This window comes from Bombus vancouverensis, chromosome 13 (assembly GCF_051014615.1).
Source record: "Bombus vancouverensis nearcticus chromosome 13, iyBomVanc1_principal, whole genome shotgun sequence".
Taxonomy (NCBI): Eukaryota; Metazoa; Arthropoda; class Insecta; order Hymenoptera; family Apidae; genus Bombus; species Bombus vancouverensis.
Window position 1 is genome coordinate 11,302,447 of NC_134923.1, and position 26,357 is coordinate 11,328,803.

Here is a 26,357-nt window from a genome sequence, read left to right on the forward strand (position 1 = left end):
CGAGCTCCAGCTTCTCCTCTTTATACCCTCGAACTTGCACCTGTGCTTGCGCAGATCGGCCTCTTAAGCTTCGTCCACTCGGTTTCTTCGTCCGTTCGGCACGGGCTACCACGTGCTCTACTAAACGCGTTGTGTATCGATGCCTCGTGGATATTTCAAATCGAATCTTTCACGCTTTTCAACGATTCCTCGATTCTCGCTTCCACGTTTACCACCGACCACTGCACGCCGCCCCATCTTTCAGCCTCGCGTTGCTTCTCTCTCTGCTTTCCAGCGCTCTCCGTTCTTCCACGAGTAGCTGTTTCACTTTTCCATATATTTGAGCGAACTTTGACGACAAAGGGGAGACTGGAATTAGGCGAATAAGAAAGTAAAGCGATCGGTTTAGAGGAGCAAGGATCGCATGGTAAACGAAAAGTTTTGCTGGATAATGCGTGGAGTCCGGCGCAAGTTTCAACGTATACGTTGATAAATCAATAACAAAGGAAATTAGTGAAAATAATGGAATTTTATTTTTCCGCAAACCCGGGCAAACCGGGTAAAATAAAATACAAATTTTAAGAAACGTATCCGAACGAATCGAAGTAAATTATTTTACTCGCATAAATTACCACGAGTTGTATGAAGTACCATGTTCGATACGATCGATATCCGCTTCGATAAATTCTTCGAGCAACGAGATGATATTTGGATAAAATCCAAAAATTAATTAGATAAGTAGGTGGAAGTAATCGTAGCTTGTATTTGGCAATTTGTGGCTAAGTTTATGAATAATTAGAATTTTTTTTTTTGTCTCTACCTTTTCCTTTTTATTTCTTTGCGTTGACCTAGCCGACCAGGATGGGCAATTAGCCAAGGACCCAGTTTTAGGCAATGTGCGCCACGATACGCACATAATTTTCAGTCTGTTGTTTAATAGCGGCTTCTTGCACACCGTACCACCACACGTATTTTCGATTACGCTCACACAGAATATATAAACGTCTTGCCGACTCTAAAATTCTAAACGCCAAATAAAACATAGCCCTTTGAACAACGCAAAGCTGTTTAAGATTTTAAGCAGAGAGGCGATGGCTGCACGCGAGAACACGTATTTCACGCTCAAAGTAGACTATCATAGGAATTATTCTTTCATTTATTCCGAATTAGCGTCTCTCGTGGTAAATATTAATAAATCCTCTCTGTCGACGGTTCTTTTTATTCTAATTTCAATGCGTTCAGATACATCGAATATACCTAAAATGTCCAATTTTTTCATCCGAACGTATTATTCCGTGTAAAAGCCGACAGGCGACGTAGCGGCAACTTTGAAGTTTCTCTTTTTATCAAAAGCCATTTTATCGCTCGAGGCACTCGTTCGCTAAATATTTATGCTGTATCAGATTGCAGCATAGCGGAAAATAAAGAATTTATTTTGTAATTTTAAGGCTACTTGTTTCGTAGACCCTTTTTGGCCTCGTTCCAAATTAATACATCGAGTGAATAAATAATGCGAGCTGGCTATAGATTCGCGACACCCCGAAGATCGACTAAAATTTCAAATTAAAGCAAAATACACGATATTTATCTTCGCAGTAATTAACATAGTCGATCTGTATATCTGGTTACGTTATTCAAAATCTGCCATAATTGCTTCGTTTATTTTCAAACAGTCACTTTCGATAGCTCGTCCTCTTCGAAATTTCATTCCAATTTTTCTTGCGAATGATATTTAAAACATTGCAATTTTCAATGTTACCGTTTAGATTGCGTGAAAATGTTAAATCATCTTCTCCGGAATTATTCAGAACAATCGCAAATGCAGCTCTCTCTCGTTATCGTTGACGCGTCTGTATCAGTTTTTCAGCTAATTCCTTTCTCCGGATGTAAAGGTAGGTGAAAGAAAGGAACTCAATTAACATTACGTAAGAGCGTCTTCTGTGTCAAATACGCTGACCATATTGACTGGCTAGAATTAAAAAAGCGACAAAAGATTGGCGAGAAAGGACGAACAAGTTGGAACGGAGCCACGTTAACAAGTTACGACGTCAGGACAGAAATGTTTGTTAAGAAAGAGCTGTGTAACTGAAATCGCGTATCGAGAACAATGGAACCAGATGCAGGATCGATCGGTTATGCATTGCCGCTGATACGTTGATTGATACGTTGACAGATGTACAATGAAACGTCAATTAAACAAACTAATTGATATCATAACGAGGTCGTTCGAGTGGCTAAAAATTTGCCGATCGCTGACAAAGATTTTCGCAAAATCGCAACGTGTTTAAAGTGTTTTCGCGCATCGACCATGCATATTCTTCTTTTCACGTGGCAGACGTTTATAATCTCCGATTTATTTTCCCTCGAACATAATTCTCGAACTACGAAATTGAAACTAAAGTCGCGGTTTAAACTAAACTTTCCTCTTTTATGTATAATCGAAATCGTAATCCACGCCATGTGCGTGACATTATCAAGCGAAAGGTTAATCGCGAATGAAATTTGCCGATTCTGATTTAATGTTTTTCGAGCGTAAAAGTGAATTAATTTGGAAACGATCCATAACGAAGGAAGAGATTACAGTCGTATTACGTACGACTTAGGAACGGCGAGATTCTCCATATATTATAAACTTATAACACACGCTATAAATACGAGCGAACACGCACTTGTCAAGAGCATAAGTGTGCTCGTAATTTCATTTAAGAAAGCGAGTGTACACGAAGCTAATACAAATAGCTTTATATCGCTGTTATTAAATTATGCGATAACTCCAGCAACGAGTTAATTCTTCTTTTTCCAGTTAGAAGCTTAACATCGTAGTTAATACGCTCTTTGTCGGGCAAACCAATAAACGAAGGGAAGAAAATTTGATCGCATGACATTTTCCATACAACAATTTCTCCGTTGCATTTTATTCCTTTTGTCGTCACATTTTGTCGTCAGATTCAAATACGTGCCGCATATAAATACTTCAAAGTAGGAACAGTTATGAGAATTTCTCTCTCTCTCTCTCTCTTTTTGCTGTACGGAACAATTCACCGGAAATTGTTCTCCTACGCTCTTAAATATAATAATAATAATAAATACGCCCTTATCGAGTAAAGTTAATTATTCCACAACAAATTATAAACGTTTCGATCGTACTATCTTTTACCGCTTTCCTCTTATTGCGCGAGGTATTCGGATAGCACGTGGTATACGAAAGTCGAAAGTTAAACTTTTAATTAACGAGGAATTTAAAAATAAGGAATATCGAGGAACCGAACGCTCCTTCACAGTATTATAATGCTGTTAATAGTCATTTGAGAATCTATACATTGGAGAATCTTCATAGAAGCAATTAGCCAAGCTTATTTTAAGCTGGAAACGTAACACGAGGCAGCTTACCAAGGAACAAGGGAAAATCTCCGTTTTTAGACGAACGGCTGTACTTTGATAATACGAAGAAACGAAGTATCGTAATTTGTCATTGGCCAAAGATCCCCTAAAAATACGCCTCGAGTCTTCCACCAGAATATCAAAAAACACAGAAGACAGTTAAATTCGCTGTATGAAATTTATAATAGCGCGGGAATGATTATGCCGTAACGTAGAAATAGTCGCATACTCTGCTGTTAATTATTCATTTATTTGCACGTTCCATTATCATCTGTGAAAAATGACGAAACTCTGCCTGTATGGATGTACTGGACGAACGAACGCAAGACCGCTCGTTATCCTACTGAGAATACGATCGTTGTAAAACGAAAATAGAATACCATCGTGCAAGGTCCTATCGTTTTTGCAGATATTCTCGTAAAAAGGAAAGAAAATGCCGATTGGGAAAAAAGCATTGGCAGAGGAAGCTTGGACCGATCTAGGTTTCAAGCCTGTGTACGACATCTCCGAGAAGCGATGCTCTGGTTTGCTGGCTTCCGTCAATCAAACCGCAACTTACCTACCACCTTCGATCGCGGATTTCATGGGTTTCGGTGCACGTCCAGTTAACTTGATTTATAAGAGGTATAAATTGCGATCGTCGCGACAGATCCGCGTATGTAATGCCAAGATCTATTAATTAGAGCCGCGCGATATAATTTCGTCACGATGCACGATCCCGAACGCGACACAACGCAAGAAAATAGCCAACAATCGAATAAAAGAGGATTTTTTCCTTCCAGGTAACTCCTCGCGACGATCTTCTGCGTTCGCGTAAATTCATCGTTGCATATTTTTCCTATCAGGACATCGCGTGCAAACTATTTTTGGTTGCTACAGATCTGGAACAGCTGAGGAGGATCTGACAAATCAGCGTTGGAACGATAGGCGAGAAATCGTGGGATTGGATCAAGGATCGGCTATTAGTTCTCGAGCCTACTTCGCCACCTCGAAATTGCTTTACGTTTCGTCGCATCGTCGTCGTCGAGTCAGCAATCGCACACTTCAACGATATTTCCAAACTGTGGAATTCTTCCTAACCAGCGGCTTTCGTCTCGGCGAACAGCTGATCGTATCACGCTTGTCGACAACCTGCAGTAGAACCAGCTGCTGACCCCTTCACCTTAAATTACGTAAGCAACTTTCCTTCCTTTTTCTTCTCTTTTTCTTTTTTCTTCTTTTTTCATCCGACCGATCTTTTATCGCGGTCTTTTGCTCGCTTCTTCCTCGAACGCTCTCTTCCGGCCTACGAAGAGATTCACCTTTCGAGTGCCGATGGTTTTAGGATAAAGAGCGAAGCTTTTTGTTATTGCTTGTTTTTCCGACAAGAAGAACGTTACATCGGGTAGAGGAGAATTGGAGCGCAGCTTTTTCGCATTTATTCTTCGTTTATTTCCTACCGTGTTTAGGAATCGTAAGCTACGAAAATACTCGAACGATCGATTTAACATGGAAATATGAGAACAGAAATAAAGTTTGTTGATTGTATTTGGCGAAAGATTAATGCTCGGTTCTAGTTTCTTAACGTTTCTGTTACGAAGGATTGATCGTCTAATAATTTCGCACGAGTGCAACCACCCCACCAATCTCTGCATATAATATCGGTGTATCGCGTCATTGTTGACGAGCGAATTTTGGAAAGTAAGGTGGTTGCGATTGCGCGAATACGAAAAGACGTAGTATAGAAATTTCGTAGTAATTTCATTTAAAAAGATCGTCGAGATACGAAGCTGCTCGATCGCTGTATCTTCGGTCATACTGCGGACGATCGATTTTCATTTTACTTGCTCGGATATTCAAATAAGTATTTGCATTCTGCATAATTAGATACAAAAAAGAAGGAAACGTCTAACTAATTTGATAGAATATCGTAAATCAAATAAAAGATTTTGCCCGGATGATAACAGGTTCGCCGTTAATAACTTTCTTGCCGGTATAACGTAAGATGGTTACTTGGTCGCGGATATTTGCCTCGTCTCGTACAGGCGAACTTCAAACTGCTCTGAGCAATGTATTTCGCAGAGTGCAGTTTGCCTTTATAGGAAGTTTGGTAAAGAGGAATATAGTTTGCACTTTGTCACGTATCGTAACTGATAATAATCTCTAAGCAGGTTCGCGGAGTAAAGTAAGGTGCGGGTAGCTGGGGCTCAAGATTTATTCAGCGCTGTAATACAGACTCCTAAGAACAAAATTGCTTGGCTCACAACTTTCCATCGTAACGTCAGCCCCTTATATAGTCGCCTCCGGGATATAACGGACTTCATTCCCTTTTTTATATCGATATTTCACGACAGTAAACGCGAACGTCACGCGAACTATGTTTTTCCGTTCCTTGTTCTGGATCGTCGCACGAACGATCGCCACCTCGTATTTAGCGACAGAATGTGCAACTATAGGATTTCGCCTTTCATCCTGAATTATCCGTTATATAGGATTTTCGTAGCTTTTATAGAACAAACGTCACGCCATGAATCAATTTGTGGAAAACGTGTCACGAACATTTACCACCGGTGGTAATACAAATGTGAATTACAAATTAGAGATCCGCTGGCTCTCTCAATGCTTCAACCGCATTAAATCGAATAAATTCGCGTGGAATATACGACGAGTAGATACGAGACAGGATGCAATCCTTTTTATTCCTTTTAGAGATACACATTTTTGTAGAAAATTGATGGTAAAGTTGCAAGTGGAGTAGCAATTTTTCCCTTTGAAACTACTATTCGCTGTTTTCTTCGCTTGTTTTATATCGGACTAATTGAACCTTCTGATCTATCTTATATCTGCCTGAATTCTAATTCGCTACAATAATATCTAATACTGTACGAATCGCTTATACAGTGGCATTTTGCACTTCAGAAGCTTCAGTGGTTTAGCAAGGGATTTAACCACTGACTAAATATAGGATAGACGTTATAGATATAGAACTTCGTGATTCGAGTTCTGAAATACCGACCTGGAAAAAATTCGAAGTGTTTCTTGCGCCCTCTACGATTTCTTACGACAGATATAGGAAATTCAAACGTCCACGTACGTGTCGATAATGTTACTCGCCTGCGACAGTGTCTTACGTTTTATATATCATCTGCCGGTAAATTCGATTAATCTACAGTTGGTAACTAAACAAGAATTATGTACAAACAGAAGATTTTTACTAACCGAGCAGTAAAATGGCGAAGATATCGTGTATTGTGAATTGCGGGTTATACTACTGCATACTGGTGTTGTCTTTAGCATTGAGCCGAGCTACTGTAGCGTCAACAAGTGAATTTAGACGATGAATACGTACTCGGCCAGTAGCATGATCAAAGTCTGGAACTCTGTTCTTTACATTTGCAACTTTAGAAAATACCGACGTTGCTTTTCGAATACTTATAATTCGATGAAAAATGAGAAGAAAATTTATCGAGTGACAGAATCTATGCAACTAAAATCGTCGTTATTAATCCTAGACTTTCCTATTCGGTTATATTCATCCACAGATGCAGCGGTCCAATTTTAAACTGTCTGCGAAGCGATTAAAAAAGTACGCGTATAATACGAACCTTATTAGTCTACAAGCAATCTGTGACTAAAATCGTAACCTGTGAAGTATCTTTTATTAACGTTAATTCTTACCCTTTTTTAATACGCTGTTGGTATTCTTAAGAATATTACAAGTTCTACATGAAGTACCCAGCAATGTTACACAGAAATCATTATATCGAAAGTCAAAAAGATTTTACGTCGAGTAGGAGTAAGACGAAAATTACATATCTGTTGCTAAAAATTGAAAAAGTAGAATACCGTTTCCCGAAATAGATCAGTGAAAAGGATGGGCGTAGTTAATAACAGGTCACGTATTTTTATTGCCAGATTGTCATTCGGAATATGTACCCGAATGAAATCGCGAGAAAGGCTTTTGACATCACTTTTCACTCACCATGGCTGATTTCACATTCTACGTATTCGCAAAATTTGAATAAGTACGATCGACTCTGCGCGCTAGCTTGTTGTCTTTTATGATGCCACTGGGATGTTTAAAAGATGCAAAAATCTCTGCAATCTGGCGAAAGTAATAGGAAGCAGTACCCGAACAGTATCTGAATTCCTTTCTTTCCTTAATCAATTAATTATTAGTCAATTAAGTATTCGAGGATCTTCCTTTAACTCGGATATTACGCAAAGTTTTGTATATTTCTCGGTATAATATTTTTACTTTTTCGAATAATAGAAGAATTTAAACGTTGTTATATTCTTATTACCAACACCAAACGAGTTTTACGTCCAAACCTAATCTAGATATAGAAACGCGAATATTTCATAAAAGAAAAAAGTAACGGTCAACTTTCTCCCTTTGATACTTCGAATCTGACGAAGACGTTTCTTATTCAGACGATAATTTACGATGTTAATGCGCGATCGTGCTCGTTGCTTTGAGACAAAAGTTATTCCTGTCGCTGAAACGCGATAAGGGATCTGTTCTCTTTAAACTTTCATAGAATATTACTTCGATAAGCATAGATGATTAACTTATGAAGCTTTCTCTTGGAAACTATATATCTGGAAATTGCAGTTGTTTCGTATTGTTACATCTGTTTCGGTTTCTTCCTTACAGAATTTTTCACTTTTCCTATTTTATTTTCCAACGGTAATTCAAATAAAATCCAATGAAATAACCCAAATAGAAGACGCGCAGATCCGATAGTTATCTTGCATAAAATTAATAGCGTTCGCGCATATGCGTCGAGGAATTCCAGCATCTAATAACGTAACTCTCCTTCTGATTGATGATCGGATGATCGATCATCGTTGGACGGAGAAGTCTACCATGTTATATCTTACTAGTGACGTGTGCTTCGAAGGTTAATCAAGAAATCAAACGAAGAAGATTCCAATTGAAAATTCGTGAAAATAAATTTAGCCTATTGTCATTGAACTCGACGAGGACGTGGAATAAAAAAGACCAGAGGACACGCATATTATTCGGTTAATCGTCGAGAGACCGATAAAGTTATCTCTCGTTGAAACGATGACAAGCTTATCGCGTTAAATGATACGTGTTAAGTTGAATATTCATGTTCTCGGTCATTTTCCAGCGATTTCGAACGATAAATTTATGCAAAACGTGGCCCGTCCGCGCGATCAGTCGCACAAAGTCGAATTCACGCGAACGAAGAAGCCCGTTTAATGCCGTGCATTTGTAAAAATAAAAGAGCAACGACGCGAAACACCGCCCACGACGGTGATTGACGCGTTGCGACCTTTCACGCGCCTCGTTTCTCTCCCTTTTTTATTGCAAATGCATATCGAATGTTGCGGTGCAATGGCTTGTAATGCGCCGAAAACGCGTAGTCCGGCGCTTCGACGAAATTCCCTGCTCCTTCAACCGCGTCGCGTCCATCCCATTCTGCTCCCCCGTGTTCTATGTTTGTACTGGGTCAGTAGGATCATAAACTTGAGATTAACTGTTGGTTGGGATTGGGATTGGAAGACGGTGAAAGGAAAATTGACGATTCGATCGAAAGATAATCGAAATGAAGATGGTAAAGTCTACGACTGTTGTCCTAAGCATAAGTAACTTTTAAACGAAAAGTTCTTCCAATAAGACGTCGTAAATGATTCGAAGCTCTTCGATAGCTTGTATGCTTTTCGTAGATCCCGTTTGTCCCGACGGTAATCTTTCGCGTTTGAAAAAAGCGCAGACTCTTGCGTGAAAAATTCTTCGATAACGTGGAAACGAAAGGTGGCTTTTACGTGTTCGATCGTTGACGGGACACGACCCAGCGCGAAAAGATTATCCGACGAGAATGACAAAAGGAAAGCAATAGCCGTTAATCGTGGGTATAATGATCGAAGAAACATTTATATGATTTCATTTTGTGGATTCAAGTTGAATTTCCAATTATCGGCTCGCAATCTCCGGACTAAACGAATGGTATTCGTTATCACATCGATTCAGAAGTAGTGGAGAAATATACCGGAGGGCAACGTATCTCGGCCAATTAGAACACTTCCTCCCTTTAACACGACTTACATATTACGCTCGTTTCTCAGGGAACGCGTTCGACTTCGTTCGAATTTCGAACGTTTTTTAACACACGTACACTCACTCCCACTTACAAGCATCGAGATATTTCCTAGTTCCATATAAAATTGACACGGAAGAAAAGAAAAGTCGATTCTGGGAATTATTCCTCCGAATTCTGAATTCCAAAGCGATCTTCGTGTGAAAGTATCAGACGTGTTAAGTAAATACACGATCGGCATCGGCTGATACAGGTAGAAATTACACTCGTATAACCGTCGTATCGACTCCTAAAATATCTTTCGAAAGAGATTAAACGAAAAGAACGCCATTCCTTATTGCGTTGTTCACGAGTGACGAAGTAATTGAGGACGAAAGTCAAGCTGCTGCTCTTCCTCCTTCTGATGACTTAGGTTTTACGACTATCACGAGAATCTGCTCTACGATAAAACCTTGTTGACAACGTTTTTCGCCTGATGAGAATCTCTTAGACCCGATCTGGTCTCTTCTTTGCCAAATTTTTACAGCGCGAAAATATGACAATCTAAAAAAGGTATCCTGTTCATTTTTATTTCCAATAGCTTTCGCTTAACCAATTACGGTGTTCCTTCAAATTATTCGTTACCGATCGAACTTCTTCTTTCGTGCAGAAGAACGAAGAAAATATCGAGGAGATACAAGCGCATATATATCGTATAATAGCTTGTTCTTTGAAATTTTATTTTCATATTCTTTTTCGTGCCATATTATTTAGCTACAGGCAATCGATGTATAGTTACCGTGAAGCTTCTGTAAAAAGGAATTCTTCTTTCGCTGATATTTCGCCAAGTAAACTGCACGTATGGCTTAGAACGTATGTTGGTAAAACATGTAACATATGCGCAGAAATCTGTAGCGTAGAAAATTAAAGGGGAAAATTTTCGTCGTAAAATTGCCAATATTTAACCTGTTATAACTTCGTAACAAGAAAACATACAACGGTCATTCTGGGCTCATTTTCGAGCATGGAGCCTCTATCGTGGCAATTCTTTCTCGTTTCGAAAATGTTGCAAATTCGACCGATTCTACGAGCATTAAACAATTTTTCTGAAGACTAAAATCACCAGAGATTCGAAAATTACGATGGAGGATGACGCAGGGATTTCTGTGCGAAAAACTAACTAAGAATTCTGAGAGTAGAGGCTTGGCACTTTGAAACGAACCTAAAATGATCGGTGTGCGTATATATATATATATTTTTCTCTTTTGTTACAAAGTTATAATATTTAAAATATTTACAACTTTTCGGCGTAAATTGGACGTTCCTTTAATTTCGCAGGGCAGTTTATATTCATACAACCAACGGGTACAGCTATTCATATTTCACAAATTATAATTTTCACGTTCAGCTTGCCGCTGTAAAAGCGCTACATCGCGTTGCAACTTTCTAACATATTCTGCATATGTTATCGAAGCGGCAAAATTTCTACGTATTTGGATGGTCGTCTGATTCTAGGTGCTGATTCCCACCTACTTAAAGTTCGAAAGTTCAAAATTTAGAAGTTCTAAAATCCAAGGATCAAACAAGAAAATGATGAAATCTTAAAGTTTGGTAAAATGCTAATTCTCGGCGAACTACAATTTAATGTGCGATGTAAGAATGTTGATTCGGTGAAATAAATATTTCTTACTCGAGAGAATAAAACGAGAAATGAAAACTATCTAATTACTTTCAAGCGTTTCATGCGCCGGAGCCAAAGCTGCTGCGAAACATCGTGTGTGTAATGTTACTATGTTCTACACAGTCGTTAGAAAAGTCGTTGCAACGTCCACAAACCAACGTCCAGATCTAATCAAAAATTGACGACACGATACTGTAACTGTACGATACGTTATCGCTGTAACCGGAATTTTGAGTTATATTTTATTCATCGATACGATATAATTAATTTATAAGCTGAAATTTTCTTCGCTGCAAGACTGCGAGTTTAGCATTCCTTAAGCGTTAAAAGATTTTCGATAAAATAGAAAGTTCCTTTAGTATTCTTCGTAATCAAGAAATATCGGTAGAGAGAAATCCGATCACGGATACCTGCAATTGTTATAAATGGAAAGCAAACAGCGTTTCTATCGTACATTAAATACCGATTCATCTTATTTAAACGAATGTGTCGCAACAGTATCGCCATTTTGCATTGTTAAATTACAGCGAATACGAGGATGACACACTTGGATAAAACCAGATGAAATATTAATAAGAGAGATTTATGATCCACATAGATATAACGATCTTGGCTTGAAATAACTAGCTCCAGGTGTGCAACTGCGCGACTTTGTGTTACGCGGTCGGACTGTGAACCGCCGTTACTACTTAGAACCACATGGCCGAGTCAAACGAAACCTCTACCACTTAATCGTTCTCTAAATAAAGCGTATTCTAACCAGAATGAAATGAAAATTACAAATTCGTGTAATCCATCTCGGCCGTGTTTATCAATATTTTTGCGAATTCGTGTTTACAAGCCAAATTTACCTTTCGATGGAAAACAGAATTTTACGTAAATACACAACGATGACGAACAAGTATCCGTCGAATGAAATCTATTTTATAATTCAAGGATATAATTTAACATCGGCAATTTCATGCGCCGTAGCCCGATAAGAATATCGATGATAATAACCGCGTAATCTTTAATGCAAAAAATGTTTAATCATCGGCGAGAAATGAAGCAAGAACGACACCTAGTGACAAGACCGCTTCAATCTCGGTAAGAAATCACAATTACCGTGACCATAGACGCTTTAAGTATTATAACGCAGGAGTAAACTGAAGGTTGACGTTAAGGGATGTCGGCGATTCATTATCGCCGTTAACGATGATGAATTTTTGTAACTCGTGGTCCAAATAAATAACACGGCAACACCTTTAATCTTACAAACGTTGATAGTAACGGTTTTCGTTATTTATCGTGCTTGATTAAGGGATAGGTTGATCGACAAAAGTTTGCCAAGCTAGCCATGCTCCTTTCCGTACTTGGTTAATTACAAACTTTTACCAAGTAAGAATTTTTTTACAACAATTATCTTTTACCTCGCTTAACGAAAATCACTAATAACTCGCGTTTAAACTCCATTTACGACAGGAAAAAAAATGTATGTATAATGTTCTTAATTTTGAAAAGTTCTGCGACGGTGTCTCGAAAGACAAAATTAAATAGAAGGGATGCAGCAGGTGCGTCTGTCGAAAGTTACAATTAGTCGAATGGACGTGTCATATTTCTGGAAATTTTCAAACGACCTTCTCGAAGGAGAAGATAATTCCATAAAACTTCTTCTTCCCCAATACGAGCTATATCTCATTTTGTATGTTCGTACGACATTTTTCTTTATTATGTAACTACGTTTATTAACTCGCTCGACACGTATCAAGATATTCCTCGATAATTTCCCCCATTCTATGCTTCGTACCTTTTTCATTTTTGTCTGTGTATGTGTATGTGTGGGCGTTTGTGCGTGGTGGCAACGATTTTCCATCTCGTTCGCGAACAGCAAATTTTTCAAATTAATCATTTCGAACAACTTCTCGTTCCTTGTGCCGCATTCTTAGGCGTAACGCTAATGGATTCGAGGAATTAATTCTAGCGAGATTTGATTTCTATTTCTCAGGCTCGAAACTGCGAAGATACTTCAAGCCTCGACCAACACGTACGATTTAATTTGGTGTTCGGGGAATGTGTGTTTCATAGTTTCATCAAGGATGACACGCGTCATACAGATTTTCCTTTATTACGCTCAGTTTAAGAGCGACGATAGACCTACTCTGTTCGCGTAATTAAATTTCATCCCGTTCGTGCGTTATAGCTTCAGCGAATTCGCACCATATTTTAATTGGAATACATCCGAGCGGAATTCGTATGAGATTTGCGAAAATTTTCTTTGTCGATAGAACCCAGGGAATAATCTCTTCTATTAGTATTTATCGTCGGTATCGTTAAACGCGCATTCTATCGGCAAATTTCTTCTCTTCTTGCAACTTTTTGCAACAGGTCGTTGTATTTGGAAAAGGAGAAGATGAACGCGATGATATTTCTAGTTCGTGTTAAGAAATTCCACGCCCATGCACGCGCAATAATGCTATTTTATTAACAATGTCTTGAACTACGGTGCAGCAAAGTAATTGCTAAACGTTCCTTGTATCAAACATTAACTTTGAAAACAATCATCCTAATAGACTTATCCGATAGTAGCTCTACTTTAAAAGTAACTTCACGCATCTTCGCCGGCGTTTCCTGCACGTAACTTTCCCACTTTCTCGGTGTGCTGCACTGTACTGCCCATAAAACTTCAATTCAATGAACTTGCAACTTTTCGCCTAATAGATGCATCATCTATCTACTAATCAAATTTTTCCAAGCATACTCTACCTATAAATCTTATTCGAAGCGAAGGAGAATCTCGAAACATTTAATCGATTTAACGTAGAAATAAACCGATTTATTCGATCTGTTTGCACTGTCCAGTCGATCTTTGAATCTGCTCTTTCGAAACTTTTGGAGTATAAAATAATTGCGTGATATTCGGTGATACGAGGAATACGTTACGAGATTAGATAAAGTATGAAACGAATTATGGATCAAAATTCATTAACGTCTACGTTAAATAGCTAAAGCAGAAACGCGTATGAAAGTTTAATATTCGCATCTTTGAACTTGCAAAATTCCTGACGTGTGTAAATTCGAGTGATATTTCCTGTATATTTCCGTACAAATATCCATCTTCGTGTACGATCATTGAAGACCTTTAATCAGGAACGAATGCTTCAATTTTAATGAAACACTGCTTATACTCGTCCATGCCCTACCTACCATCACTTCACGCTTCTATAACGCAGGAAATTCTTGTTTCTATTCGATCCAAGACGTTTCATCGTGCAAAAATGGTGCTTGAAACCAGAGAATCAAACGTTTAAGCAACACCGAGAATAACGAAACACGATTTTCTAGTTTTAAGTAAATAAAACAACGGTAAAGATATTTCTTAGAGCAAAGAAATTATTGAATCTTCTTAAACATATATATCAAGCTCTGTCCTTTTGTTTAACCTTTTCGCCAGAAATTACATAAATGAGGAAGAAGGCCAAACGGTCGTTTTATTTGAACGTAAAATAACATATATTCCGGACTACCGATACAAGCTGTAATACGTACACGTGCCCTTTTTGTTTACTGTTTCTTACTACACTTTCATTTTATTCTGTAGAACGCAACAACAGTTTGCCGTAAGCTCCTAAAAATTTCGCGCTTAATTAAAATGTTGAGTGACCGGTAAGCTCTTACGAGATAATCTTCGCGCGACTTAAACTTAACTAAACTCAAGACTAACGCATCCATCGTGTACGTCTCCGATGCGGGGAGTAGCGTGATACAGGCGCGAACATGGGACGTAGGATAAAATCAGGAAATTTAAAAAATACATCTTGTACGATAATCCAAAAATAAACATTCGCTTGCGTATATGAAAAATGATGCGTTAACATAGTTCGTTCGTCGATAAACGTATTAACGCATAATCCGTAAAATCGGTCCAAGCCATTGTATTCCGCATTTCTTATCTTCTTCGTCATTGCATCGACTCGCGAAATATTTGATTTCCCCTATTGGAGTAACAGGGTTGCCACGTAATTTAGAATACACGAATCCGTAATTCTTACGTACGTATACACACGGCGGTAGTGGCTGATCCCGGAGGAAAGAACATCCCTATCCGCCAACGCAGGTGCGCGCTTCGAAGGCGCGCGGTGAGTTAACCCCTCCACCATGCACCACCATGCTCCACCGTGATGCCACACACCGTGTATAAAAGCCCTCATCGTACGACCTGCTGGCTTCGAGTTAACTCGGCGAGCTCTTCGATCGGGATCCTGCACGGATCAAACATTCGGTCATTTTGGTGAACCTGTGCGAGCGGACCGGTTTCTTGGAAGCACGTTTCCCGTCGGATTTCCTGTCTTTTCCGTTTCCGAATCGAAGGTGAAAAGACTGGCAATACATACATATACATGAGTAACAAAAGGGGTGATAAACGGGGAATCGGTTTGGGAAAAGTTGTTTTTCTGTCGATTGAGGAGGAGGGACGCAGTGGAAAAGTGGTACAAGTGTAGTTTCTCTTTTCTTTTTTAAGAATCGAGATAAGTACGGGAAACGATAAATAATATCGTTTCGTTATACTCTTTCAAACACTTATCACGACGTATAGTAACACGTTTATCGTACGATAAATTACACGGATTTTTGTATCGAAGTTCAATTGTATTGTCAGTTTTCTGAAAATTTCAATTCAAGATTTTGTCATTTGTGTCGCATTTTCTTCCGAACGTTTTAATTGATCTTTTGTTTTCGCTTACGTTTGAACGACCTTTGAATCAAACGGGATACAAACAAGTGCTTGATTATTTAAATAATTTTCATCTTTTGTGTTTTCCAAGCGGAGAGAGTTAATTTCGGAGAGTGAGAAACGGAGGAATTGGAAGAAAAGTGATGAATAGAAAATCTCGCGAACTGATAGCAACGTGCATCATAAGTTTTATTTATATTTAATTAATTTCGTTGACTTTTTTTAAAGAGACGTGTCGAATTGTTCCTCCAAAGTTAATTTTAAATTTTTATCAGATATAACCAACAAATTGTTATTAATATTTTACACATTGTTTTAACGCGGACGATTTTAATCAAAAAAATTTTATCAAATTAATTAAAAATTTCCCTCCCCTTTACGTATTGAACAATTTCAAGCTTTTATTTTTTTCAGTCATCTTTTCTTTTTGTCCTCGAATCAGATTACACGAAACGATTTTTTCTAAATTGAAAATACGTATATAACTTCTATTATGCACATAAGATGACATTTTTAGTTGCTGAAAATGTACAGAAGTTTCTATTATCTTTCAATTTACACGAAACGATGAACGAACAAACAACAAAAGCGAAAATATACGGCACGGTTCATGGTATCTTGAGCTTCTTCGTATATACATTATAAATCTACATAACATTTAATTACCTGTTTCTTTATCGCTAATGTAGAACACCATTGGTCACATGGCGATCGGTTCCGAAAACTCAGTGGCGGTTCTTATACGCACTTGGACCTTCATGATAATCTTTTGTTTCGCGGGCTATGCAGCAGGTATGTATACACCTCTATATGTATCACATTTTTCGATCGTGTATTCGTTTATAGTTAATACTATAGCAAATATCATAGTTAATATTCATTGTCTAAAATGATCAGACATTCAATTTGATTCCTTAATATTGTCTTATTCCTCGGGGAATAAGTTACTACCGGCGAGATGACGCAGGACAGATGGAGGGCTTGAACAAAAGATTAGAGTCCTTATTACCGGCTATTTTTCGTTCAAGTAATTAAACTTTCTGTTTTTTTTTGCTATATCGGAAAAAAACGTATTGCAGAAGATCACAATCGAGGATAGGTACCTTTTATTTTAATCGAATTCGAAACATCGGATGTTTACGTGCATACGAACAAGCAGGATATCGATATTTGAACACAAGTTCGACTGTTTCGAAAGCATCGCTGACTTTTCATATTTTTTAAATCCATTTTTCGTTGTTACGTACTTGTTTTAGTAGCTTTTCTCTGACGTTGATAATCGTAAGATAAATGGCATTATATTTAAAAATACGTATAGCTGTAAACTGTTTTCATATGTTAGAAGCGTTTTCTTATGACGGCGCTTGAGAAAGTGACAGAACACATGGAACAGAAGTACGTACTATAGATATATAAGAGAAAACATAGTTACGTCGTATTATAGTAATCCAAGGAATTAAGTTTATAAATCGCCAACTGTATTTTTAACGCTGTGCCTTATTATTTTAAAAGCCATGCTGAATTACGTTTTAAACAGATCAAAATCAAACCTGACCTTCGTTGAGCATCATCGCGAGACACGATGGCGTTGAAATTTTAGATTAAATGACGCTGTCGAAAAATGTTGTAAATTTTCTATTGGCAATGGGCCCTTCGAAGCTTTTAATCATTTGTGTATAATATTTTAAGAAATTTATTATATTTCGAGATTGACTTTAGGAATATGTCAATATGTTTGAAATGCTTGATACAATGATCTTTTAAATTATTAATTTTACAGAAAAGCCATAGTTTCGTATGACTCGTGTGGTAGAAACAGAAACTGAAACATTTTCAATTCGAGCAAATGTCAATAACGTATTTTACTTCGTCACCCGAAACAAAATATAATTTTGAATATCGTCTGTAAACGATTAGTGCAATTTATTCGGTTTATTACAAGAATAACACTGGAATAAGTAATAACGATTCGAGTTTATTGCACTTCACTGTTTCGTTGCTACGATAAAACAGTCAGAGAGGCTTCCCAACGGTCAGAGACTAGCGTGAACAAACTTTGATGATGATTGGTATCGATTGATCGCTCGTGATCATTAAGAGCCACTTCGTCATTTTGAAATGTCACTCCTTTTCAAAGCTAAAGGACTTAAGACTGTAAGTACACGACTTCTGGCTTTTGTTAACGCGCTTCAAAATGTTCCCTGCAGCGAAGAAGGAAACCTGTATATCTTTAACGCGCGTTAAAAATTTGTTCAAAGTCTGTGGAATGTTTACAACAACGAAATATTTTATTTAAACGATAGTTGGTACACGCGCAAAGATCACCAAGATCTCTGCGATGAAATTGCAAAGATCGCACTGTGTGACACGATAAAAAAAAAAACTTCGTCTAGTGCTCGCTAACATTATATCGAAATGAAACATTCAACAGAAAAAGTTCTCGCAATTAATGCTATTTCCGACGTAGGAAGTAATTACAAGAACGAAAGGCACACCCCAGTCTTGCCTTTCCTCTGGTGTAAGCTTATTAAACACGCCATGGATTGCACAAGTTTTACCAAAAAATTATGAAAACAAACTAACACTTTGATCCGTGAAGGAAAAACAAGACGTACAAATGAAAAAGTTATATGATTCTCGATCTTCTCTCAAGCGGTTTTTCTAGTCTTTGATTCTTCGATTAAACATACCGTTTTTTTCGATTTTCGAGGATATGTTTATCCGATACCGTCTGCTTACAATAATAAGAGTCACGTCACCAATCAATTAACAAAGTTTTATTCGTGCTTAGCAAAATGCGTTATTCGTAATACCGTAGCTACAGTATTTGTATAAAGGAAGGACGTTTTAATTAACGAGGTCATAAATTCGTTTGTTTCAGTGTGAAATGTAATTTCCTATCTACAAGTGATAGTACGGTAAGAGTTTTAACTATACGTCGAACGCGATAAACAAATCATTCTGAGAATATGCCAGCTTGATAAATAATGAAACAAGAATTATACTAAGAAATAAAAACGTAATACAAGACATGCCTGGAATATTTAAAAATGTAGGTCAGTTTATATTTCACATTCGTGAATGTTTTATATTTATAAACGAAAAAGAGACACATATGACAAAATTGGATTCTCGCAGGGATAATGATGTTCCTCTGTGAGATAACATAATTTCTTTGCTACTATCGGTAACGATTTTTTTTCCTCGAATTTTTTATTTTCATTTTTCAAATTTATTTATGCTTAACACGTTGCTAAAAATCTCGTATATATTACAGAACACTCGTAAATAGAAAATTACGTTAATTACAAACTTCATAATAATGACCTATTTTCGGGGTAGCGTTCGTAGATCATCCAGAATCCTGACGATGAATGACGTTGTGAAATACGTTAGCTGTTCGTTGTTTCATGTTTTATATTTGGCCCGACGTAGAAATTATTTGAGACGAAGAATCACACGTTTTCTGCGTTTATAAATATACGTTTAATTATGATATTGATTCACGTGCAAACAAACTGAAATTTTTTAATTGTGGTTATCGATTTACGCATGCGACAAATAAACTGTTTACATTCTACGAGTTAAACAAGACGATTTTTCGATCACGTATAATTACGACTGCAACGTTTACTACGTAGGTTTTGCACGATATTCATCGCTTATTATACGGATCTTTAAGAAGCTGCCATATTTTTCTGTAAAGCAACAAATTTAATTTGTAGGTTTTACTGTTCGTTATTTAATATCACAGGATTAATTAATTGACTTAATGAATGCACCTTTGTAGTTGGTGATAATACGGGATCGTACTTTTAACAATTCAATATTGAACTACATATTTCAGCAAGTACGAAGTACAATTTTGATTGCACGTTATTAAAATAATCTAGCGGGACTCCTTCAACTTTTATCTGAAAATTCCAGTTCAATTTACATTGGAATTATTATACGGCTTGTTATTCGTCTTTTAAAATCATTCCTTGCCACTATGTTTAATTATACTTCCGTTTTAATTAACTTGCTTGGCAATTGAGATAGTTTTCCTTTTTCCAACTTTGTTTCTTCGCGAGTTCGTAGAATTTACCACCGAAATACAATGGATTAAACCTAAGTTAGTCGATAATTAAGTTCCGAGCTACCCGGATAAATCGTGGCTATTAATGCGAAGTACGTTCTCCCACTCGTTTGCATCAGTCAGTCGTATATTACGGTATGTTAAATATGGAACACCGCACAAAAAATACGTCCAATTTTGATGATCAAAGAATCATAACCAGTGAACAATTCATAGAGAGTTTGATGAAATGTCCGTGCTTCTGGCTAACGATTAGTATAAAATGATGTAGCTGGAAAATATTTTAGCACAAATAACGACTTCGCAGCTTCAACATCAACAAAGCAACTTCGAAATACTCGGGGGAAATTGAACGTAAATTTTTGAAGCGTAAATTGACACCTCGTTACGACAAGTGTTTACAGACAATCGATGCTTAAGTTGATGAGTAGAAGTCGATTATCAACATACGCTAATAATAAAACAGACTTTTGTAAAGTATATTTCTATTTTATTTTCTTTTTTGCTTTTTTTTAGTAATGCAGAATTGAGAATGTTTTGTTTAAAATTTCTTCTTTATATATATAAAAAAAAAAGAAAATAACAGGAAATGTAATTGTTATCGTGCTTGTAGTCCGTAAATATTGTCATCGTAATTCGAAAAAAACCAAGGATTTTGTACTGTGAGCTTATTTCAATATCGAAAAACATAAATAACGAAAATGAATGTGGGACGCTTTGTACAAGTTCCTGAATATTATTAATCGTGATTGAAAGTTCCAGTCGAGAGAAAAGACTGTTATTAAATGCAAAACGTACGTACAAGAGAAAGGATGGCTTAAGAAGATCTGACACGAACAATAATAACAAAGTTGGTGCAACTTCGATAATGGGATCATCTGTAGTTTAGCGATCCTCGTTTCCATCGGGCCGCGTTAAATTTTAATTATATATAGAGAAAATCCGCATTTACAGGTTATAAGATTAACAACTTCACGCGTTCCAACAGTTTCGTGGTGGTAACCTGTTGCAGCTAATCCTCGGGAGCCGAGGTTTTGTTGCCTCGCGAGTTTGTTGATCGATATTCCAGTAGATACCCGATACTTTGCGGAACGAAATAAGAAGAACTGTTGGACATAATCTTCTGTAAAGTAAAGTAAAATTAAAAAATAAAACAGTCATTTCGTTGCAACTTAATTCTACGTTATAACAGCCACACATACTCTCTATGTTTGACGAGTATACTCGTCATTGCTTACTATTTGCGACACATTTCATTTTCAAGGAAGTCGCAACAGATTTCTAACTGATCAAAAAATTAAATCTTGAGTTTTCAATTGTTTTCGATTATCGTACAAGATTCCCTATACGTTGCAATGAACGATATACATTTTTCAAAAATGAATCCCTCTTTGGTCCTTTGAAGTAGCAACATGGCTTTTCGCATCCGTCCAACAAACTTTTACGTAGGTATCTCTCGACTCATGCGAAATCCATTTATCCATCTCCTATTACTTTCCTATTTGTTTCAAGTGTTATTTCTGTTGGATTATTTCCAGTAATATCTCTTGAAAATTTATTACCGGTAGTATTTTCGTGCCCATTTCCTAATGGAGAACCGCGAGTTCAATTTCACGAATTAACGTTTAACTACGTCTTAACATTTACATAACGCTCTTCGATAAGATTTGCGCAAATAACTGTATGAAATATGAAATACAAAATATATCAGAACAGTACATAGAAAAGGCGTTTGCGTCACGTTAACATTTAGGATTGCCAGTGCTTTTAAATATATAACCTGTGAATATGGTGTTTAAATTGCTTGCGTGGTAGGTTAATGCAAAGTCGATGGTGTAGAGTCGTAGGTCGCTGTAGTCGCGTGTAATACGGATAACGACCGACATAATCCGAACACCGAAAAGCGATATTCCCTTAATTTTGAAATATACTTCGAAGACGTGGTCGGATGTTAAAACTTGTTAGACAAAATTGAAACAACGTATCAACGAAATCTTGAAAAAGTTTGCAGAATACACCTGGCAAATTGGTTTTAGCAGAGAGCGAAACCAGGCTGATTGATTTTTCTTTTGCAATATGTCCTGTGCGCGTTCTAATATCTTTTTACACAATATCTTTGATAGAATAAAGGGAATGTGTATCGTTTCTGCCTGCGAGAGATGTACATCCCCGGTGCAAAGACGATAAGAAAGTGCACGAGAAAGAAAAGAAACGACGATGATCCGTTTGTGAACGGTGAAACGTGAAAACCAATTGCTGCCTTTGTCAGCTGGCCGATGCAACTAGATATGGAAATGGATGTTATCGCTCGCGACCTTCTTCCGCACATGTATTCGAATTACACATTGTGTCAGTTCAATGTATTTCGTATAATATCGAGTTCAATCCGTGTGTCTCATGTAGCTACATATGTGTTTCATTAGGTCGGTATTGGTACGTCAATTATATATTCTGGGCTTGATTCGTTACTCGTTGAATATGTTATCGTTTAAAAATCAGGAATCAAATTGTCGCGGTGTAGGAGATTATGAATTTTTCACCGATTCAATATTTTTGAGTAAATATTGAATCTCAATGGGTGTGCGAATTGAAATAGAATTTATTCCTTTGTTCTTCCGTTTTATTATCGGCCTTTTATTTCTATTGTCCTTCTGTTCCAATACTTTTTAATATAATTATAGTACTCTCGTAATTTTCAAGTAAAATTTAGATTAAAAAATAGAGATCCACTATCTATAGTAGATACGGTTTTTTAATTTATTGATATTCAATCGTAAACTATTTTTTACCGAATTTGTTCATTTTTATGGAAAGATGTTTTGAGGATAAAAAATGAAGATATAAAAAAATAAATATAAAAAATAAATGCTTACTGGAAAATGAAGTCAGAGCATTTACAGCGGTTAAGGTTGACACGCCGACGACACCCGAATTTTTGTATTCGAATATAGTCGAGAGATAATGCCAAATATTTGAGCCGTGTTCTTTTCCAAATGTACAAGTTGGGCCATAATCGTTGTTTTTATTAATGTAAAATTATTTGATTTTAATTAAAATTCGTAATATTAGAAATACCAACTTAATAAAATAGTACGATATCCATCGTACTGAACGCAATAGTCGGCAACACGCGTTTAAAATAATAAAACAGAGGTTCGTTAAAGGCACGCTAGAGACATATACCAGAGGACGTTTTGTTACCATTGGGAAATTGTTATTATACACGGAACTTTTACGATATTATCTTCTGTAGGCTATGAATAATGAATTTATCATTCGGAAATGTTGGACGAATTTAAACACGTTTCAATTTGTTACGATACTGTTGTGATTTATACTAATATATTATGGGAACGTGTTTAAGGTATTATTACATCGTAGAGACGCGTGAAAGAATCGAAAATGTTCGACATTGGAAACACGAAAGAAAAGTACATGATTTCCTAAGGTTCCGTGTGGACGTTCTTATGATTTACATTAAAAATCTGCATCATTAAGTACTTTTCTTCTAGGTTGTCGTTCTATTAAAATTGATATTTAAGAATTACTTTTAGTGCGTTTACTTGGAGTTCTACTTGGTGTTCAAACTATTTAGTCCTTTGTAACCTCACCTTTTCATCCTTTCGGGAATTGTGAGATGGAAATACCTGCGATGGAAGTTGAAACGAATGTAGGTTATTGTGAACAAGAAAGAAAGAAGAAAATTCTTTTCTATGCGTAAAATGCTTTTCGCCTCGTGTGCTTAATAAGGAACTATGTTGAATTAATTAGTTTTTTATGCTACATCTTTGTATAGTTACTTCATCGTCAAATTCTGGTAACCAGTTACCTTATCGTAATTATTTTCTTATAAATACCACGCTATTACGTTCTTATTTCTCTTTTTTCGTTCTTTTCCTGCGCTCCTTTTTCACGATAAATGCTTAAGGGCAACGGTTTCGTGATATTATAATCTTTTATTAATTACTTAACGTGAACCAAGTATCGCTTCATACGATACATTATTATACACGAGTCCATTAATTATCTCGTTAGTACCTGCAAGTTATAAATCGAAGTAAAAAAAGTTCCATCAAAGTATGCGCAGTAAGATAAAATATTATGCACACGGCGATTTTATTGATGTTTAAGAATATAGATTCATTCGCATGTCACATTTTCAATAGAGTCGAATCATATCTCTGAGGCTTTTCATTTCCGTACATATAGAAGCTACTCAGACGCGCTGTTGAATTTTTAATTAACCCAGTTCATCCTGTAGATACCATCACTACACTCGCGCTATTCTAACGTTAATTTAGAATATCCTAATGAGATCGAATCGCCCACCTAAGATTATCGTTCGGAATGAAATACAAGATAAAGATTATCTTATTATATCGTACATCGTATCGTGCGTTTACTACACGTACGCAATATATACGCATAGTTAGCTGGTTTCCATAAATTTCATCGAAACTACTTGTATTTCTTTTGCGCTTGCTTCGTCCATCTGGCGAATAACTAATCAATTCTACGTAATTAACGAAACCTTGACGTGTTTGTTGTGTTTTTAAATATATCTTATTATTACATGTATTTATGTGTATGCATCTTTAACTTCGAATACGAAATACGCTGTGAAAAAATTTTTCAATTTCGACAAAATTCTATTTGAGATACAGAAGTGTCTTTAATAATGCATAGAACCTTGTACGAAAGAAATTCACATTTTGGTCCCGAAAACGACACATGATTTTCTTAATATAACAAACAATGACGTTTCACGAACTTAATATAAAAACTTGATCTACGGATATAAGCATAATCGAAAGACGCTCTGCATCATAAATTAATCATAAAATATTTGTTACAGGATCTTGTTTAGAGTATGGACATTCGTGTTGGGGAGGTACGTCTTCGCTCATCTTTATTTAACTACAAGCACATTTTCATTAGAATAAAGTCTTCGCTAGTCTTTTGATATTTCTGACAATATACGAATTTACGAAGTAGCATCACGATTTCGTTCCATAGAAACCGTATTTTACACAAATTCATCAGACAGATGAATAAAATTTACATTTCAATTTAGGAAGTAAACGAGCTTCCTTCTGCGTTCTTAATACAACGATTTCCACGAAGTAAAATATGTATAACTTTTTATAACGTCGTTTATTGTCTAAAGTGATAAGACCCTTTTGCCTGTCTACGATTTTTTATTAATTATTTACCAATTCCAACTAAATAGTAATTTAATATATTGCTTGAACGTATTGCCACGCTATTTAACTTTCTTTTTTCGTGATTACAGGTCATGGGAAACGAAGCGGAGGGCATAGCAATGCATATTTAGTACCGTCAAAAACATCGAACGAAATACAACAAGAGATACCGTCGCTTACAAAAGAACAATTCATACTTTCCCGTTTGATTGATCGACCATCGATACCTAATAAATACAAAGCAAGATGGGACAGACTTCTCAAACTAAAAACTAGTTTTCCAGAGAGTTGGGATGGTGATGCGTTTAACGCGCAACTTATTAGCGATGGACCCAGTCGGTAAGGAAAATATACGTAAAGGTAGACATATAACCGTAACGATTTAGTACACGAAGAAGAGTACTGGTACTTTAATTCTTAACTTCCAAGTGACGATTTTGAATCACAAGTGGCCTGTGATATTTTTAGTTCAGTTACTATAAATTTTAGAGTATCTTCTTCTAATTCGGCTAGCTTGTATCTTATGCGATGAATATTGGAAATATTTATCGCTAGCGTGATACACAAATTTTCAACTGAAAGAGATGAAAATAGACAAATAGTTTCATCGAAAATCTCCTTACACTAGTTACTTTCGATATGTTAATCATGATTATGATAATTGTAATATACATATAAGTCGTAGATTACCGGTAAGTAGTGTAAATTACAATTATTCATGTTATAAGACACTATAATTGCTTATCTATTACTCGAAAGTTCTTTCGCCTTGATTTATCTGATTGCGTTAACGTTCACAGGGATCAAAATAATAACGAAGACATGAATCTGGGAAAAAGGAAACAAACCAACAACATGCAAGATATAACTGGAAATACCAACGGCGAAAGGAGGGAAATTCCTGAGATATTATTGATATCGAATAACGAGGACAATCAACATGGTAGTAAACCACAGAACGTAGAGTTGTTCAAGTTTCTGGTGAATTGATTCGCTATCATGAACCTCTATGATATATAAAATTCTACATAGCTATAACACAGGACTCTACGTATTATTATGCATAATTAATTACATTATTTTCATTTGCAGAGTGATACAAACGGTGATTTCGAATAAAACAACCGAGCATTACTATAAAATACATATAATGTAAAATAGAAATTGTCATAATCGTATTGTAACTGGACTAATAAGAATATTGTTTAAGCTAATTTATTAGAGATTCTGTTTCTCGAATAAAGATCAGACGACTGTCCTATCTAACTTAACGTATAAACCTTAATTTTATCTTTTA

At 36.5% G+C, this 26,357-nt stretch overlaps 1 protein-coding gene across 2 annotated transcripts; it reads left to right on the forward strand.

Annotated features, from left to right (window-relative positions):
- Positions 1–4,165: 4,165 nt before the first annotated feature.
- On the forward strand, positions 4,166–26,326 carry CCHa1 (neuropeptide CCHamide 1). Of its 2 annotated transcripts, none has more exons than XM_076623709.1 (6): positions 4,166–4,532; positions 16,468–16,570; positions 24,712–24,747; positions 25,150–25,399; positions 25,861–26,041; positions 26,153–26,326. In XM_076623709.1, exons 2-6 carry the CDS (start codon positions 16,483–16,485, stop codon positions 26,177–26,179), a joined length of 582 nt encoding a protein of 193 aa, XP_076479824.1. In that variant the 5' UTR covers positions 4,166–4,532; positions 16,468–16,482; the 3' UTR covers positions 26,180–26,326. The 2 variants fall into 2 exon arrangements, with proteins under 2 accessions (XP_076479824.1, XP_033199637.1); XM_033343746.2 differs by lacking the exon at positions 4,166–4,532 and adding an exon at positions 15,255–15,414.
- The last annotated feature ends 31 nt before the right edge of the window (positions 26,327–26,357 follow it).

What these genes read in the sequence shown, in the direction of transcription:
- CCHa1 (XM_076623709.1), top strand. Translation starts at nt 16,483, where the DNA reads ATGGCGATCGGTTCCGAAAACTCAGTGGCGGTTCTTATACGCACTTGG. An exon ending in ATTAGCGATGGACCCAGTCG is followed by an intron (nt 25,400 to 25,860) that starts GTAAGGAAAATA and finishes TAACGTTCACAG; the next exon opens with GGATCAAAATAATAACGAAG. An exon ending in TAGAGTTGTTCAAGTTTCTG is followed by an intron (nt 26,042 to 26,152) that starts GTGAATTGATTC and finishes TTTCATTTGCAG; the next exon opens with AGTGATACAAACGGTGATTT.